Here is an 18,631-nt window from a genome sequence, read left to right as displayed (position 1 = left end):
TGTGTACATGTGTGCGCACACGCATGCACACACACCTGCACTGACATGTGCATGCACACGTGCGCTTGGAAATCTGCACACATTCATGCACTCGTGCGCAGGTGCATGCACACCTTTGTGCACAGTTGCACGCACACCTGTGTGCGCTTGCACACGAGTGCAAACGTTCGTGCATGCACACCCATTTGCACACACATGAGTGCACACTCACGCACGCACAGGGTGCACCCTGCCTGCAGGACACCCCAGGACGGACGCATCCCTCCGCCACCCACGGGCCCCGCAGCGCCTCGTGCCACCCCGGCCTGGGGGAACCCCATTTTTTTGGGAATAAAATTAAAAAAAAAAAATTAAAAAAAAGAGAAAACCCCAACCCCAAGGAGGGGAGAGGATTCCCGGGGATTCCCCGAGGGAAACCCGGAGCCCAAAACCCCGATAGCAGCTGCGGGATCGCGGGGTGGCCGGAGAGGGGCCGGGCAGCATGGGGCAGCACCGCGGGCTGGGGACGGGCGCAGCCACCGAGGCGCAAGATGTTGCACCCCGATAACCTTGTTTACGGGGCCGGGGGGGCGGGCGAGCCGGGGGGGCGAGCGGTGGGGGGCAGATTAGGAGGTGAGCGTGACTCAGGGCATTTGGGTGCCTGCCCCGGCGGTGCGCGGCTCTTCCACCGTAGAGCCGGGGGCTGGCGGCGACGGCAGCGGCGTCCCCGAGCCACCCCGAAGGTCGGTGCGGGGTCCGGGGGTGGGGGGCACCGCGGGGTCCCTGGATGTAAGGGGGAGGTGGGGATGGGGTGGGTGGGGGCACCCAAGAGCGCCCACATGGGGGCATACGGCCCTGTAGGGTGCGGGATAGGGTCGGGAGGGTTCGGTGCTGGGGTGGCGGGGTGTAGGGGGTCCATAGGTCCTGCACCACCTGCGCTGGGGGGGCACCATGATGGGTGCACGGGATGGGTGGTGCGGGAGGTGTGGGTGCTTCATTGGGTGCATGGGGGGTGTGCTTTGGGAATTACGGTGTGGGCACCAGGATGGGTGCATGGGATGTCCTTTGAATGTCCTTTGGGAGGTATGGGTGCCATGCTGGGTGCATGGGATGGGTGCTCGAGGAATTATTGCTGCGCGTGCATGGGACGTGTGCTTTGGGAACTGTGGTTTGTGCACCACTATGGGATGTCCTTCGGGAGGTATGGACTCCATGCTGGGTGCATGGGTTGTGTGCGTTGGGAACGGTGGTTTGGGCACCACTATGGGATGTCCTTCGGGAGGTACGGGCTCCGTGCCGGGCGCGGCAGCTCTGCGGGGTGGCAGGTATGGGCTCGCCAGCGTGCAACGGGGCGTGTGGTGGGGGCTCTGTGCTGAGCACATGGTGTGGGTGGTGTGGGGGCTGTACCGAGCACGAGTGCTCGTGGTTGGAGGTGTGGGCGCCCCGTTGCACACCCATGCAGGAGGTATGGGCTCCCCATTGCACACCCACGCAGGATGTATGGGCTCCCCATTGCACACCCATATGGGAGGTGTGGGATCCCCATTGCACACCCCTATAGGAGGTGTGGGCTCCCCATTGCACACCCATATGGGAGGTGTGGGCTCCCCATTGCACACCCATATGGGAGGTGTGGGCTCCCCGTTGCACACCCACGCAGGAGGCATGGGCTGCCTCATGGCCACGCACCCCGCAGCAGGTGCAGACCTCCCCGGGGGGGGGGGTGACCCGGCTGCCCGGCACCCCCCAGCCCCTCACCCTGGCCTCGGGGCGCTGCCTGGCCCCCGAGGGCCATGCGCAGGAGCAGGGGGGCAGCGGGGGGGAGCGGGGCGGGGACCGGAGCCGCATTATCAGCGGGGCACAGCGGGGCTGACGCAAGAGGCGTCGGGGCCACAGTGGGGCTGGGGGGGGGGGGCAGCGGGGCTGGGGATCAGGGCTGGCCTGGGGGGCCAGGGGCCGCTGCCAGAGCGGGGCCAGGCGGGGCAGGAAGGAGGAGGCCGGGTCCGGAGCCAGCCATGGTTCCCGTGACCCCGTCACCGCTCCCGTGTCCCCACGGGTGGCTTCCACAGCCCCACGGTGGCTCCTCCGTGTGTGTCCCATCCCGTCCCCCCCTGCCCCCCCCGGGGCTCCTGAGTCCCCATCGGGATCCCCGTGACCCTGCTGGGGTCCCAGTGTCCCCGGTGGGGTCCCCGCTGCTGCCAGCCTGGGAGCGAGGTCCTGCGTCACCCTGGTGAGAGCTGGGGGTCCCGCTGTCCCCCCCCCCACCCCCCCCACCTTGACCTTGACCCCCCCCAACCTCCCGCCCCCCCCACGAGGGGTCCCTGGGCTGGGGCGGCAGGGGGTATGGGGGGTCCCCCTGCGTGGGTACCCCACGGGTGGGGGGTGCTGGGGCCGGGACAGGACCCCCCAGCTCCCCACGCGGCTCCTGGGGTGGGGGGGTGGGGAGAAAAAGTGGGGGGAGCTCCCGGGGGTGCCCCAGCGCTGGGGGTGCCCCACGCGCGTGGGGAAGGGCGCCCCCTGGCGGATGTCCCCTGGGGTGGCGGCGGGGGTGGCGGGACCCCCCCCCCCCCCCCGTGGGCGTGGGTCGCTGTGGGACCTGAGCTGCATCCCCCCCCCCGTGGGCGTGGGACCCCCCACCTAGGTGCGTGCACCCCCGCGGGACCTGAGCCACACGCATGGGTGCATAAAGGACCCGACCCCTGCGTGGGGATCCACACGTGCCCGTGGGTCCATATGGGGCCCGACCCACTCATGAAGAGCTGGGGGGGCCCACCCCACACGCACGGCTCCCCAGGGGACCTGGCCCACGGGTGGGGGTTTGCATGGGGCCCCCACTCACGTACACGGCTCTGTTTGGGGTCCCCGCTAAACGCAGGCATCCACACGGGACCTGACCCCCGCGCGAAGGGCTGTGGGTCCCAACCCATGCGCGCGGCCCCACGGGGACCCTGACCCCTGCGCACAGCCCCACAGGGACCCTAATCCCTGCGCACAGCCCCCCAGGGACCCTGACCCACGCACGGGACGTCCCTCGTGCATGGGCACGGGTGGGAGCGGGGCGCGATGCCGCGTCCCGGCGGGCAGCAGCCGGAGCTCTGCCATCGGTTCCCACCAGCAGGGCAGGGCCCGGCTCCCGTGGGACCCCCCCCCAGCCCCCACTACCTCCCGAAGCGGACACGGGGGGGGCCCGATCGCCGCTCCCTAACGCTCTCTCTCCTCTCCCCGCACCGCCCGCAGGGCGCCGGCCCCGGGCGTTAATGCGCCGCCGGGCCGACCGCTGGGACGCAGCGCGGAGCCATGGAGGGGCCCGGCCAGGTAGGGAGACCCCGGCCCCGCCGCTGCGCCCCGGCCCCCGGCCGCCCCGCTGAGCCCCCTCCCCGCCGCTCTCTGCCCCGCAGGACGCCGAGGAGACGATGCGGAGAAACCTGGACCCCGAGGGCTACGAGGACCCGGGGATAAAGGGCTCGAGGATGTCGCTGGAGGAGACGAGCAGTGAGTGGCACCGACGGGCGGCGGGGGGAGCTGGGGGCGCAGGGGGTGGCGGGGGTGCTACGTGGGGGCCAGTGGGGCAGGGGCGATGGGACCGGCACTGGCATGGCATGGCTGGCGGCACTGCATGGGCACCGGCGTCGGACGGGCAGCAGCGTTGCGGAGGTGACAGCGTTGCACGGAAGGGCGTTGCACGAGCGGTGGTGCTGCACGGGCACCTGGGCTGCACGGGGACCGGCACCCTACGGGCGCTGGCATGGCCTGGGCGCTGGAGGTTCAAGGGCGCACATTGCACGGAGTTCTGCGGGTGCCAGCGCTGCACGGGCACCAGCATTGCATGAGCACCGGCATCGCATGGATGCTAGTGTTGTGCAGGCGTGTTGCACGGGCACTCAGGTTGCACGGGTGCATTGCAAGGGTGCCGGCATCACATGGGTGCCAGCGTTGCATGGGCAGTGGTGTTGCATGGGTGCCAGCATTGCACAGGCGTGTTGCATGGGCACCGGCGTTGCAAGGGTGCAGGCGTTGCATGGGTGCTGGCATTGCATGGACACTGGTGTTGCACGGGTGCCAGTGTTGCACAGGTGTGTCGCATGGGCACTAGCGTTGCATGGGTGCCGACGCTGCACGAGTGCCAGCATTGCATGGGTGGCAGCGTTGCATGGGTGCCAACGTTTAATGAGCACCAGCATTGCATGGGTGCCAGCATTGCACAGGCATGTTGCACGGGCACCAGCACTGCATGGGTGCCAGCACGGCTTGCTGAAACCCTGGACGTTGCTGGAGGGTGCAGGAGACATGGCCAAGCCTGGGGACACCGGGGTCCTTGGGTGAGCGGCGAGGGGTGTTCAGAGGGGTCTCGTTGCCCCTCTTCCTTCCCGCAGCCGGGTTTTTGTGCTCGATGAAGTGGGGTGGCTCCCCTCCGGTCCCCGCCGGCTGCCGCCGTGCATCCCGAAGGTCTCGGTGTCCCCAGCTCCCTGGGTCCCCTCCATGGGGTGACGCCGGGTGGTGACGTTGGCCACAGGGTGGGGTGGTGGCTGTCCCCGTCCCGCGCCCCCCCGAGGTAACGCTGCCGCCCGTTCTGCGCAGGGGCCGGCGGCGGCACCGGGCCCCCTTTGGCCGCGCGGAGGGCGAGAGGCGAGGAGCTGGCGCCCCTGCGGTGAGTCCCACTCGCGGCTCGGCCCCGGGAGGCCACCGGCACCCACGGGCGCGCGGCGCTCACCCGCCCGTCCCCGCCGTGTGTGTTTTGCAGCCGGTATTTGCCCAGCCACCGGGGATCCTATGACCTGGACGGGAGGAGGCGCGCGGCCGGGGCCCCCCCGGGAAGGGTCAGCCGCCGTGGCGGAGGGCAGAGTGAGTGACCCGGCCCCGGCGTCCCCCCCCCGGGCCCCTGTGCCACCCTCGGCCCCGCGAGGCGGCCGTCACCCAGGCGTCGGGGCGTGCCGCAGGGTGACCGCGGCCGCTTGCCTGTAATCGCCCGCTGATTGAGGATAAATAAAGGCTTTGTTTGGGGTGAGGACAAGAACCACTCGGGGCTGAACGCCGGCTGGCGCTGGGCGGCTCGGCGGTGGCAGCGGGCCGGGACGAGGACGAGCTCGGCGCGTGCCCACGTGCCCTCGGGGACACCAGTGGGGACACGCGCCCGTCCCCGCTGGCGTGCGGGCGGCATCCCGGCAGAGCGGGATGCGGGCCTTTCGGTGTCACCGCGGCCTGGCGGGGGACACGGGAGACCGTGGTGGTCCCCAGAGTGGGCGCAGCGGGGACAGGGACGTTCTGCCCCCCCGGGGGCTGTACCGGTGTTTACTGTCAGCAAAGGCAAAGTGCTGCGGGGTTTATGGTGCACACAGGGCGTGGGGCCGGCCCGCCACCCGCGCCCAGGCTTTATAGGGCAGGAACGCACGGGGAGCGCGGGGGGGGAGCGCAGGGGACGCTGCACTCTTGGGATTGTGCTGGCTGGGGACAAACTGTCCCCGTCTCCATCCCTGTCCCCGTCCTGGTGCACCCCGAGGTGCGGGACCGGGGCTGTGCCGGCCACTGGGAAGCGCATGGCCTCATCCAGCCCAGCACCGGGCGCTGTCCCCAGGGGCTGTCACCCTGCCCCGGAGCAGGGAACCGGCAGGGCAGAGGTGACAGGGGGACACATCCAGCACCCCCCAGCTGGGTGTTGGGGATGGGGGCGATGGGGGGGACGCCTCCGACAGACCCTGGGGGGCTGGAGGGGGGGTCAGGACCAGCTAACGCGGCGCTGGCTCCGCTCGCAGCTCCGTCGGTGACCGATGTGGACCTGGAGGCGGCAGGGAGCAGGCGGCTCGTGTCCCGGTGGGACACCCATGAGGTGGGTGCTGACGCCCACCAGCTGGGTGCTGTGTGTGCCCCTGGGACCCCCCCCCCCTTCATTCCCACTCCCAGGGGGGGGCAGATTGCTGCAAGGACGGCGCCAAACCCCGGTGACACCGGGACCTGGGGGGGTCCCATCCGTGGTGGGTGGCACTGCTGCAGCTTTGGGACACCCGGGCGTTCCCGGTGAGGGGTGGGGGGGGGCTCTGACACCCCCGTGGCTGCGGCCGCAGGTCTACACGGAGCTGCACGAGCTGGTCATGGACAGCAAGAAGGAGCTGTGCTGGATGGAGGCCGGCCGCTGGCTCCAGCTGGAGGAGAACTTCACGGCCGGCGGGGACTGGGGCCAGCCCCACGTCTCCTTCCTGACCTACCGCAGCCTCCTGGACCTGCACCGCGCCCTCGCCAAAGGTGGGGACACCACCGGGGCCGGGGGGGTTGGTGGGGACCCCCAGGGCGGGCGGGCGGTGACGGTGGCGTCCCCACAGGCGCCGTGCTCCTCGACGTGGCGGCCACCTCGCTGGCGGCCGTGGCGCACGTGCTCATCGAGCAGATGATCTACGAGGGGCAGATCAAGCCGCAGGACAGGGAGGACATCCTGAGGACGCTGCTGCTGCAGCACAAGTACGGCCGGGGACCCTAAGGGCTGTATCAGGGGTTTTTTTTGGGGGGGGGGGGCGTTGTCCCACCTCACGCCGTCCCCCCGCTGCTCGCAGGCACCCCAGCGAGGCCGAGTCGGTGTGGACGCTGCCGCCGGCGCAGCTGCAGCGCTCGGGCACGGTGCCGGTGGAGACGGAGCAGCCGCTGCTGCGGGAGCACCAGGCCCTGGAGATGCGGGCGCTGGATGGGGCCGAGCAGGTGAGGGGGGGTGGGGGGGGGCTCCTGGGGTTGGGGTCCTGGGGTTTTGGGGGGGGTCAGGCTGCAGGGAGGGCACCCACAGGCACCCGTGGGCACCACACGCCTGCGCTCCGTGTGCGGGTGGCTCTCGCCCTGGTGTGCGCACACACGCTTGTACGTGCACGCGTGCACTCTTGCAGAGGCCGATGCACGCACACACACGCACACCTGCGCTTTTGGGGTCACACACGTGCACGTGGGTGTGCTGTGGAGGAGAAGGGGCAGAGGTGGCAGCAAGGGAGCTGGGCTTGCAGGGACAGAGCAGCACACGTGGGGGACACAAAGGGATGGAGCAGGACATGTGGGGGACATGTGGGGACACAAAGGGATGGAGCGGGACATGAAGGGGACACGCAGGGGACAAACAAGGGACATGCAGGGGACATGTGGGGGACACGCAGGGGATGGATTGGGACACAAGGGACAGCCACCAGCTGACTCCTGCCATTCTGCCCGCAACAGACCCCAAGCGGGACCAGGCCCGGGCCCCAGCTCCCCGAGAAGCTCCCTGAGGATGCCGAGGCCACGCTGGTCCTCGTGGGTGAGTGCCCGGGGTGCTGCGGGTGCAGGATCAGGCCCATGGCTGGGGTGCGTGGGGGGGCTTTGCCGCCGGCCCCTCGCTGCCTCGCTGCTCGCTCACTTGCTGCTTTTCTTGCACTTTTTTCTACTCCCCCCCCATCCTCAGCCCTCGCCTTCTCCTGCTCAGTGCCGCTCCCTGTCCCGCTGTCCCCCCATTCCCCCGCCTCCCTGTCCCCATGTCCCCGTGTCCTCATGTTCCCAGTTCTCCACTCATGTCCCTATGTCCCCCATGTTCCCACGCCCCAGTGTCCCTGTGCCCGTGTCCCCATATCCCTGTGTCCCCGTGTCCCCGTGTCCCTGTGTCCCCATGTCCCCGTGTCCCCATGTCCCCGTGTCCCCATGTCCCTGTGTCCTCATATCTCTGTGCCCCATGTCCTAACCCTTTTGTCCCCCCACGTTCCCGTGCCTCTGTGTCCCTGTGCCTCCATGTAACTGTCTCCCTGCGTCCCCATTTCCCAATGTCCCCATATCCCAATGTCTCCATGTCCCCATGCTCCTGTCCCCACCTCCCTGTGCCCCACGTCCCCATGCCCGACCCTCCCTGACCCCGTCCCGTCCCCCCCCCAGGCTGCGCAGCCTTCCTGGAGCAGCCGACGCTGGCCTTCGTGCGCCTGAGGGACGCGGTGACGATGGACGCCGTCCTCAACGTGCCCCTGCCCGTGCGCTTCCTCTTCGTGGTGCTGGGCCCCGACAGCCCCCACGTCAGCTACCATGAGATCGGCCGCACCATCGCCACCATGATGTCCGAGAGGGTACGGCCCGCCTGTCCCCGGCACCGCCACCGGCACCGCCACCAGCACCGCCACCAGCACCGCCACCGCCTGCCCCTGAGCTCCCCAGGGTCCCCAGACTGGGGGCTGCACCCTCTAGCAGGGCTTGTCACCCCCCTCCACGTCCCTCTCTGTCCCCATGTCCCCACGCAGCCCTGTCCCCATATGCCCGTGTGCCCATGCACCTCTGTCCCCCCATGTCCCCATGCTCCAGTGGCTCCGTGCCCCCATATCTGCCCGTTCCCATGTGTGCAAGGACCTGTGGCCCCATGTCCCCCATGTCCCCATATTGCCACGTCCCCATGGTCCCGTGGCCCCATGCCCTTGTGTCCCCATTCCCCTCTGTCCCAGTGTGCACATCCCCATGGCCCTGTGTGCTCCTACAGCCCCGTGTCCGTGTGCCCCGTGTCCCCCATGTCCCCCCAACATCCCCATATCCCCCCATATCCCCATGTCCCTCCACATCCCCATCACCCCATGCCTCCATTCCCCCCATGTCCCCAGGCTCCTGTGTCCCCACATTCCCAGGTCCCCATGGCCCCAGTGCCCTCAAGTCCCCATGCTCCAGTGTCCCATGTCCCCATCCCACCGTGTCCCCATCCTGCCATGTCCCCATGTCCCCAGGCCTGTTTCCCCACATCCCCAGGTCCCCATGGCCCCAGTGCCTAAAAGTCCCCATGGCCCCAGTGTCCCATGTCCCCATCCCTCTGTGTCCCCATGTCCCCAGGTCCCTGTGTCCCCACGTCCTCAAGTCCCCAAGGCCCCAGTGTCCCAGGTCCCCAAGGCCCCAGTGTCCCATGTCCCCATCCCGCTCTGTCCCCGTGCCCCTATGCCCCGTGGTCCCAGCCCCCCGTGTGCCCCCATCCCCACGCCCCCCCGTGTCCCCACAGTGCCCCGTCCCCACGGGGGCTGCGGGGGCGACCAACCTGCATCCCCGGCCGTCCCCTCAGGTTTTCCGCCGCGACGCCTACCTGGCCGAGGGCCGCCAGGACCTGCTGCGGGGGGTCGAGGCCTTCCTGGAGGCCAGCATCGTGCTGCCGCCCACCGAGACCCCCAGCGAGCAGCACCTGCGCAGCCTGGTGCCGCTGCAGCGCCAGCTGCTCCGCCGCCGCTACCAGCACCCCGAGAAGGGCCCCGAGGACTTCCTAAAGGAGACGTGTACGTCCCGGGGACACCCCATACCACCCCCACCGGGTCCCCTCGGTCCCGTCCCCACGGCTGGCGGGACGACCTTGTTTGTGCGTCCCCAGGGACCAAGAGCGAGGAGCCGGAGGACGACGACCCCCTGCGCAGGACGGGGCGCCCCTTTGGGGGGCTGGTGCGGGACATCCGCCGCCGCTACCCCAAATATCTCAGCGACATCAAGGACGCCCTCAGCCCGCAGTGCTTGGCCGCCGTCATCTTCATCTACTTCGCGGCGCTGTCCCCCGCTGTCACCTTCGGAGGCTTGCTGGGTAAGGAGGGGGGGACGCACGTGGGGACGGAGACGTCCCTTGGTCGGGCGCATGGGGTGCCACCGCCTGCAGCGCCGTCCCCGGGGTGTCAAGGGGTGTGGGATGGGGGGCATGTGGTACTGTGTCCCCCCGGGGGAAGTAACGGGCTCTGACCCCCCCCAGGTGAGAAGACCAAGGGCATGATGGGGGTGTCGGAGCTGCTCATCTCCACCTGCGTGCAGTGCGTCCTCTTCAGCATCCTCAGCGCCCAGCCCCTGCTCGTCGTCGGCTTCTCGGGGCCCCTGCTGGTCTTCGAGGAAGCCTTCTTCTCGGTGGGTGCTGCCCCCCCCCTGCAGGCACCCCCTGCCCCTGCCCCGTGAGCCCCCGGGGGAGGCATGAGGTGCTGCACCGGGGGGTGGCACACGGCGGGTGTCAGGCAGGCAGTGTCACCTGGGGGATGGCACTTTTTGGGGTGGCACAGGGGTGATGGCGCATCAGGGATGGCACTTTTTGGGGTGGCACAGGGTGATGCCACGAGGATGGTGCCTTGCAGGTGAGGTGACACGGGGGATGCTCCGTGGGTGATGCCATGAGGGTGGTGCCACATGGGTGATGGCACAGGGGTGATGCCACGTAGGGGGTGGCACTTTTGGGATGCCACCTGGGCCATCCCACACGAATAGTGCCACAAAGGGGAAGCTACCTGGGGGGATGCCACATGGGGGATGTCACTTGGGTGACACCATGCGGGCGATGCCATTTGGGTGCAGCCAAGTGGGCAACCCCGCTGGGTACTGCTGCCCCAGGGGATGCGGGACCACCACAGAGCCCCACGGTGCTGGGGGACACACGTGGGGCTGATGGGGCCGTGTCCCCTGGTGCCCAGTTCTGTGAGGGCCAGGGCTTGGAGTACATCGTGGGACGGGTGTGGATCGGCTTCTGGCTCATCCTGCTGGTGCTGGTGGTGGTGGCCTGCGAGGGCAGCTTCCTGGTGCGCTACCTGTCCCGCTACACCCAGGAGATCTTCTCCTTCCTCATCTCCCTCATCTTCATCTACGAGACCTTCGTCAAGCTCATCACGGTGAGGGGCGCGGGGGCCGTGAGCGGGGAGGGGGCTGGGGGGTGGGGTCCCCATCTGGGTCCTGTGTGCCCAAGGGCTGCAGCAAGGATGGAGCCATCCCCGCAGCGTTTTCTCCCCTTCCCCAGCACCTTCCCACCCCGTCCTTCTCCCCACGGTTTGGGTTTGGGGCAGGCATCCCTCACCCAGGAGCTGCTGGGGACTCCCTATTTTTGCCCTCATCCCCCAGCTCGGACCCTCCCCATGCGGTCTGTTACAGCGGGATGGTGTCACCCTGGGTGCCCGCGGGGACACCTCGGGTGCTGCCCCATCCCCCGGCTGTCCCTGACCCCTCTCCCCCTGCCCAGATCTTCAGGGCGCACCCCCTGCAGCGGGTCTACAACGTGCAGGCCATCGTCACCCCCGACGTGGCCGAGCCCAACACGGCTCTGCTCTCCCTCGTCCTGATGGCCGGCACCTTCTTCCTCGCCCTCTTCCTCCGCAAGTTCAAGAACAGCGCCTTCCTGCCCGGCAAGGTGGGCACGGGGGGGCTGCAGGGCGGGGGGGACACCGGGGGCACGGCATCGTCACCCCCCACAAACACACACACACACAGCAGGGACCCTTGGGTGGGGACGGGGGATGTATGGGTGGGCTTAACGTGGGCGGGGGGCATATGGGGTATGGGTGGGCTTACCGTGGGCGCGGTGTCCCCGCAGGTCCGGCGCCTGATCGGGGACTTTGGGGTGCCCATCTCCATCTTCATCATGGCGCTGGCTGACTTCTTCATCAAGGACACCTACACGCAGGTCCGGGGGGGGGGACGGGACCCCGGCTGTCCCCAACAAGGGGACACGGAGCCGGGTGGGCGGGGGAAATGGGGGGGGGGGGGCGCCCATGACTCCTGGGTGCCCATGGGGTGCCTCGAGCCCCCCGCCGCTCACCCCCCCCCATCTGTGGTCCCATGCAGAAACTGAAGGTCCCCAAGGGGCTGGAGGTGACCAACTCGACGGCCCGGGGCTGGTTTATCAACCCCATGGGGAAGGAAAACTCGTTCCCCATCTGGATGATGTTCGCCTCCGTGGTGCCCGCCCTGCTGGTCTTCATCCTCATCTTCCTCGAGACGCAGATCACCACGTGAGGGCAAAGGGGGAAGGGGACACGATGGCAGGGTGGGGACAGAGGGGACCTGCCCGGGGAACCTTCCCAACCCACGCGTCCCCTCCGTCCTCGCAGCCTCATCGTCAGCAAGCCCGAGAGGAAGCTGGTGAAGGGCTCGGGCTTCCACCTGGACCTGCTGCTGATCGTGGCCATGGGCGGCGTGGCGGCGCTCTTCGGCATGCCGTGGCTCAGCGCCACCACCGTGCGCACCATCACGCACGCCAACGCGCTCACCGTCATGAGCAAATCCTCGGCGGGGGGCGAGAAGCCCCAGATCCTGGAGGTCAAGGAGCAGCGCATCAGCGGCCTGCTGGTGGCCGTGCTGATCGGTGAGCGCGGGAGGGGGCACGGCGAGAGGAGACCCCCCCCTCTTCGTGCCGCTGCGGTGGTCCCTGACAGCTCCGTGTCCTCCCCAGGGGTCTCCATCCTGATGGAGCCCATCCTGAAGTACATCCCGCTGGCCGTCCTCTTCGGCATCTTCCTCTACATGGGCGTCACCTCGCTCTTCGGCATCCAGCTCTTCGACCGCATCCTGCTCCTGCTGATGCCCCCCAAGTACCACCCCAAGGAGGTCTACGTCACCCGGGTGAGCGAGCCCTGGGTCACCTGAGAGGCTTGGGGGCACCCCGAGCTGGTCCTGCTGTTGGTTGGGGCTCCCCAAAAAGCCTCCTCTGCCTGTCCGTGCCGGGTCACCAGTCCTGCTCCCCCTCTCCCTCTGCCCACCCCCCCAAGATGGGTGCTGGAGGCTGTCCCCACCATCCTGACCCCCTTTCGTCCCCACCACCCTGACCCCTTTTGTCCCCGCAGGTGAAGACGTGGCGGATGCACCTCTTCACCCTCACCCAGATCCTCGTCCTGGCGCTGCTGTGGGGGGTGAAGGCCAGCCCGGCCTCGCTGGCGCTGCCCTTCGTCCTCATCCTCACCGTGCCGCTGCGCCGCTTCCTGCTGCCCAAGATCTTCCGCGAGATCGAGCTCAAATGTGTACGTAGCCCCGGCACGGGATGGGAGCCACCGACGGGACCCCGTCCCTGTCCCCATCCCTGTCCCCGTCCCCGTCCCCATCCCCGTCCCCTGTCTACATGCCTTCCCTATCTCCATCCCCATCCCTGTGCCCGGCCCATCCCCACCCCTCTCTGCATCCCTGTCTCCATCCCTGTCCCCATCCTCATCCCCATCCCCATCCCTATCCCTGTCCCCATTCCTGACCCCTTGTCATGCCTTGCTGTCCCTGTCCCCGCTGCCATCTCCATCCCCATCGCTGTCCCCATCCCTATCCACTCCCTGTCCCTGTTCCCATCCCTGTCCCTATCCCCATCACTGTTCCATCCTCACCTCCCTCCCCATTCCTGGTGCCTCCCTGTCCCCACCCGGTCCCCATCCTGTCCCCAACCCCATCCCCATCCCATCTCCACCCTGTCCCATCCCATTCCCATCCGTGTCCATCTCCCTGTCACTGTCCCTGTTCCCATCCCTGGCCTCATCCTTGTCCCTGTCCCCATCCCAAATCCCAACCGACTCCTCATCCCTGTCCCCATCCATCTCCCTGTCCTTGTGCCCATCTCCATCCTCATCCCGGTCCCTGTCACCATCCCAATCCCCATTCCATCCATCTACCTGTCCCTTATCATCATCCTCATTGTCATCCTCATCCTCATTCCTGTTCCCATCTCCATCCTCTTCCTGCCCCATCCCATGCCATCCCATGCCATGCCATGCCATGCCATGCCATGCCATGCCATGCCATGCCATCCCATCCCATCCCATCCCATTTCCCCCCCCCCCCACACCCCGTCCCCCCCTGACGCCCCCTCCCACCCCCAGCTGGACGCGGACGACGCGGTGGTGACCTTCGAGGAGGCGGAGGGCCAGGACGTGTACAACGAGGTGCAGATGCCCAGCTAAGGGCTTGCTCCGGCCCCCCCCAGCCTGTAGATCCGCCGCCCCCCCCCCCCCCGGGGACGCCGCTTTTGCCCCGTGGAGCCGTTTTCGAGCCGTTTTCTCCCTTTCTCTGCCCTTTTCTGCAGGGGGAGCACCCCCCGCTCCCACCGGCACCCCCCCGGGGCAGGGATGTAAATAGCCCAGCAAAGGGGGGAGATGTTTGCAATGGAGGTAATCGTGGTAAAAAAAAAAAAACACGGAAAAAAAATAGTAATAATAATGCTGATGCTTCTGCAGGTAGGGCTTGCTCAGAACACAAGGAAAATCAAAAAAAAAAAAAAAAGATGCAAAAAGCACTTAAAACTAGGACCAAAAAAAAGCAGCTGCGAGGAGTGATCTGTATATTTGACGCTAGTGCCTGGGGAAGTTTGTAATTTATTTGGGAGGGCTGGGTATGCTCCGTGTGCGTGTGTACAGGAGGGACGAGGCGTCGCAAGCGGCCGAGGAGCTGATTTATTGCCCTGCTCGGGGCCGAACCTGCCGGCGGGGGGGCAGGATCGGTGCTGGTGGCGCTCGGGGTCGCTGGGCACCCCCCCAGCCCTGCCCCGTCCCGCCAGGATCGCTCCCACATCGGCCCGGCCCCAGCTCCCGCTGCGGCTGAGTGTGAGCGTGAGTGTGAGCGTGACCGTGAGCGAGTGTGAGCATGAGCGAGGGTGTGAGCGTGAGCACGAGTGTGACCATGAACATGAGTATGTAAGCACACGGGAGCGTGAGTTTGGACACGAGTGAATGTGAGCGTGAGCAAGTGTAAGCGTGAGCATGAGTGTGTAATAATGTGTGAGCATGAGTGTGAGCACGAGCGAGTGTGAGCACGAGCAAGAGTGTGTGTGACTGAGTATGGGTGTGAGCATGTGAGCGTGAGCATGTGAGTGTGAGCATGAGCGTGAGTGTGAGTTTGAGCGTGAGCGTGAGCATGAACATGAGTGTAAGCATGAGTGTGAGCATGAGTGTGAGTGAATGAGTGTGATTGTGAGTGTGAACACGAGCATGAGTGTGAGCATGAACGTGAGCGTGAGCATGAGCACAAGTGTGAGGACGAGTGTGAGCGTGAGCGTGCCCGCTGGGGCCGGGCACCGCTGTTGCCCCCCTTGCCCCAGGGGGCCGCTTGGGGCTGGGCCGGGCTCGTGCCCCCCCCCAGGGCTCGTGCCCGCAGCCCCCCCCCATCGCGCCCCCACCCCGTGCCCGGCTCTAATAAAGACTTGTGGACCCGAGGCCGGCCCCTTCCTTCCGCCCGCGAGCTGAAAAATAAAGAATTAATAAAGAATTTCATAATTTAAGGGGAGCGGGGCTGGGGGGGGGGGGGGGGGCAGAGCCCGGGGCTGGGGGCTGCGGGGGTCCCGGGGCCTGAGACGGGCCAAAGAGGAGGCGGCGTCACAGCGTCATGCTGAGCCTTTGTTTGTAAAGATAAAGTGATAAATAATGTAAGATAATATAAAATAGAATAAATAATATGAAATAGAATAATATATGGTAGAATAATATAGAATAAATGCTATAAAATAGAACAGAATATAATAAAATAAAAAAATAATAAAATAAAATGAAAGGAAAGGAAAGGAAAGGAAATAGAAATAATAGAAATAGAAATAGTAGAAATAGAAATAGTAGAAATAGAAATAACAGAAATAGAAATAATAGAAATAGAAATAGGAATGGGAATACAAGCAGAAACAATAGAAATAGAAATAATGGAAATAGAATTAGGAATGGGAATACAAACGGGAGCAGCCGAGCCCCGGCCTGCCCGCCGGAGGGGTTTCAGGGGTCCGAGCCCGTCGAGCCGAAGCCCCGCGATGCCGCAGGAGCCGGGCAGGGCAGGGGGTCCCGGGGGGCTGCTGGGTGCGGGGCCGGGGCCGGGTGGTGGGGCCCTGCTGGTGGAAGTGACCCGGCCGCAGGGGGGGGGCTCCGTGCTGCCCCCGGCAAGCATCGACCATTTTGGTTAAAAAAAAATAAAAAACCTAAAGACTGAAAACGTCAGCGTGCGTGTGCGTGGCCTGCCCGGCTGCAGGTATTCTGGTTCCCTTCCCTTCCATTTTCCTGGTATTTTTTTTTCTTTTTTCCTTTCCTTCTTTTCATTTTTCCTCTCTTTTTTTTTTCCTTTTCCCTCTATTTTTTTTTCCTTCTTCCTCTCCCTTTTTTCCTTTTCCTTTTTTTTTTTTTTTCGGGGGGGGGGGGGGGGGGGGGGGGGGGGGGGGCCTTTTGCAATTTTTCCCTGCTGCGCCACGGCGAGACGCGTCACCTCACCCAGAGCAGGAGGCACAGCTGTGGCCTCTCCGTCCATCTGTCCGTCCGTCCGTCCGTCCATCCATCCATCCGTCTGTCCGTCCGCCTGTCCGTCCATCCATCCATCCATCCATCCGTCTGTCCGTCCGTCCGTCCATCTGTCCATCCATCCGTCTGTCCGTCCGTCCGTCCGTCCTTCTCGGGGCCGTGCGGTTTGTGCCGTGCGGGGGGGGGATGTCCGGGTGTGACCGCATCCAGGGAGCAACCCGGACACAACAGCTGTCTGCGGGGTGAATTCACAAAATCTCCACGTTTAGAGAAGCTGAATTTGTGCCGTGACGAGACGTGTGGCACGAACGCGTGACATGAGGACGCGTAACACGCACACGGGACACACAACGCTTGTATGACATAGGAACACACTTGCACACATATGTGACGTAAGGACACGTGTAGCACACACGTATAATGCAGGGACACATGTAGTACATATATGACACGCACACCCATAACACATATGGCACACACACAGATGTAACACGCACACACATATGATACACACCCGTAACACGCATGACACATACATGTAACACACATGAGACATGCACACCTGTAATACACATGTGTAACACACACATGTATGACACAAGCACACCCTAACACACACGTATGGCACACACCTGTGACACACACGGAACACATCCCCACAGCACACACACATAACATGTATGACACACGCACACCCATAACACACACGAGACACACACATATGCAACACACATGCATGACATACACACATGACACACACGTAACACCCCCATAACACACCCGACAGACACGTGTAACACGCACCTATGACACACACACCCATAACCCCCATAACACACATATATGACACACACATGTAACAGACCTGTAACGCCCCCATAACACACACATATGACACACACACGTAACACCCATGTAACACCCCCATAATACACCCCTGTACCCCTGTATGACACACACATGTAACACCCCATAACACACACATGTATGACACACACATGTAACACCCCCATATGACACATGCACCCCGTGACACCCCCATAACACACATATGACAGACACGTAACACCCCCATAACACACCCCCGTACCCCTGTATGACACACACATGTAACACCCCATAACACACACATGTATGACACACACATGTAACACCCCCGTGACACCCCTGTAATATCCCCATATGACACACATGTAATGCCCCCATGACACCCCCGTAACACAAACATGTATGACACACACGTAACACGCACACGTATGACACACTCACCCCTGTGACACCCCCATGACACACCCCCATGACACCCCTGCAACACACATGTCCCACTCACATGTAACACCCCATAACACACCCCCTATGACACACACATGTAACACCCCCATAACACACATGTATGACACACACATGTAACACCCCCATATGACACCCCATGTAACACCCCCCATAACATCCCCATAACACACCCCTGTATGACACACCCCTGTAACACACACATGTATGACACAGACATGACACACGTATGATACCCCATGTAACACCCCCATAACACACCCCCGTATGACACACACGTAACACCCCTGTAACACACACGACACACATGTAACACACCCCTGCAACACCCCTGTGACACCCCCATAACACACACGTATGACACACACGTAACACACATGCATGACACCCCCCATGTAACACCCCCATAACACACACATATGACACACACATGTAACACACATGTATGACACCCCCATGTAACTCCCATAACACACACGTATGACACACAAATGTAACACCCCCCTATGGCACCCCCATGTAACACCCCTGTATGTAACACACACGCGTATGACACCCCCATGTAACACTGTGACACTCCCGTAACACACACACGTATGACACACACGACAGCCCCATGTAACACCCCCATAACACACATGTATGACACACACATGTAACACCACCGTATGACACCCCATGTGACACCCCCGTAACATGCACATATGACACCCCCATGTAACACTGTGACACTCCCGTAACACACACACACACGACAGCCCCATGTAACACCCCCATAACACACATGTATGACACACACACGTGACACCCCCGTATGACACCCCCATGTAACACCCCATAACACACACATATGACACCCCCATGTAACACCCCCATAACACACATGTATGACACACACATGTAACACCCCCATATGACACCCCATGTAACTCCCCATAACACACACGTACAACACCCCCATGTAACACCCCCGTAACACACACATATGACACACACGTGTAACACCCCCGTATGACACCCCCATGTAACACCCCCGTATGACACACCCCCGTAACACACGCGTATGACACACACACGTGACACACATGTATGACACCCCATGTAACACCCCCATAACACACACACACGACACCCCCATACGACACCCCCGTAACACACACATATGACACACACGTGTAACACCCCCGTATGACACCCCCATGTAACACCCCCGTATGACACACCCCCGTAACACACGCGTATGACACACACACGTGACACACATGTATGACACCCCATGTAACACCCCCATAACACACACACACGACACCCCCATGTAACACCCCCGTAACACACACATGTATGACACACACATGTAACACCCCCATATGACACCCCCATGTAACACCCCCATAACACACACACACGACACCCCCATGTAACACCCCCGT

At 64.2% G+C, this 18,631-nt stretch overlaps 1 protein-coding gene across 5 annotated transcripts; it reads left to right on the top strand.

Annotated features, from left to right (window-relative positions):
• Nucleotides 1–515: 515 nt before the first annotated feature.
• Nucleotides 516–14,851, top strand: SLC4A1 (solute carrier family 4 member 1 (Diego blood group)). 5 transcript variants are annotated; one of them, XM_080565403.1, is made up of 22 exons: nt 604–722; nt 3,217–3,294; nt 3,378–3,471; nt 4,558–4,627; nt 4,721–4,821; nt 5,730–5,803; nt 6,039–6,216; nt 6,294–6,429; nt 6,522–6,663; nt 7,165–7,243; nt 7,849–8,033; nt 9,002–9,209; nt 9,302–9,505; nt 9,668–9,816; nt 10,371–10,565; nt 10,910–11,077; nt 11,261–11,350; nt 11,512–11,678; nt 11,778–12,031; nt 12,119–12,288; nt 12,510–12,683; nt 13,524–14,851. In XM_080565403.1, exons 2-22 carry the CDS (start codon nt 3,277–3,279, stop codon nt 13,602–13,604), a joined length of 2,937 nt encoding a protein of 978 aa, XP_080421529.1. In that variant the 5' UTR covers nt 604–722; nt 3,217–3,276; the 3' UTR covers nt 13,605–14,851. The 5 variants fall into 5 exon arrangements, with proteins under 5 accessions (XP_080421526.1, XP_080421527.1, XP_080421529.1 ...); XM_080565400.1 differs by lacking the exon at nt 3,217–3,294 and having other exon boundaries at nt 516–722; XM_080565404.1 differs by lacking the exons at nt 4,558–4,627; nt 4,721–4,821 and having other exon boundaries at nt 620–722.
• Nucleotides 14,852–18,631: the final 3,780 nt, after the last annotated feature.

Source organism: Anser brachyrhynchus (assembly GCF_964034855.1).
Source record: "Anser brachyrhynchus genome assembly, chromosome: 22".
Taxonomy (NCBI): Eukaryota; Metazoa; Chordata; class Aves; order Anseriformes; family Anatidae; genus Anser; species Anser brachyrhynchus.
The sequence above is the reverse complement of the archived record's forward strand: the minus strand, read 5'-3'. Positions and strand labels throughout refer to the sequence as shown.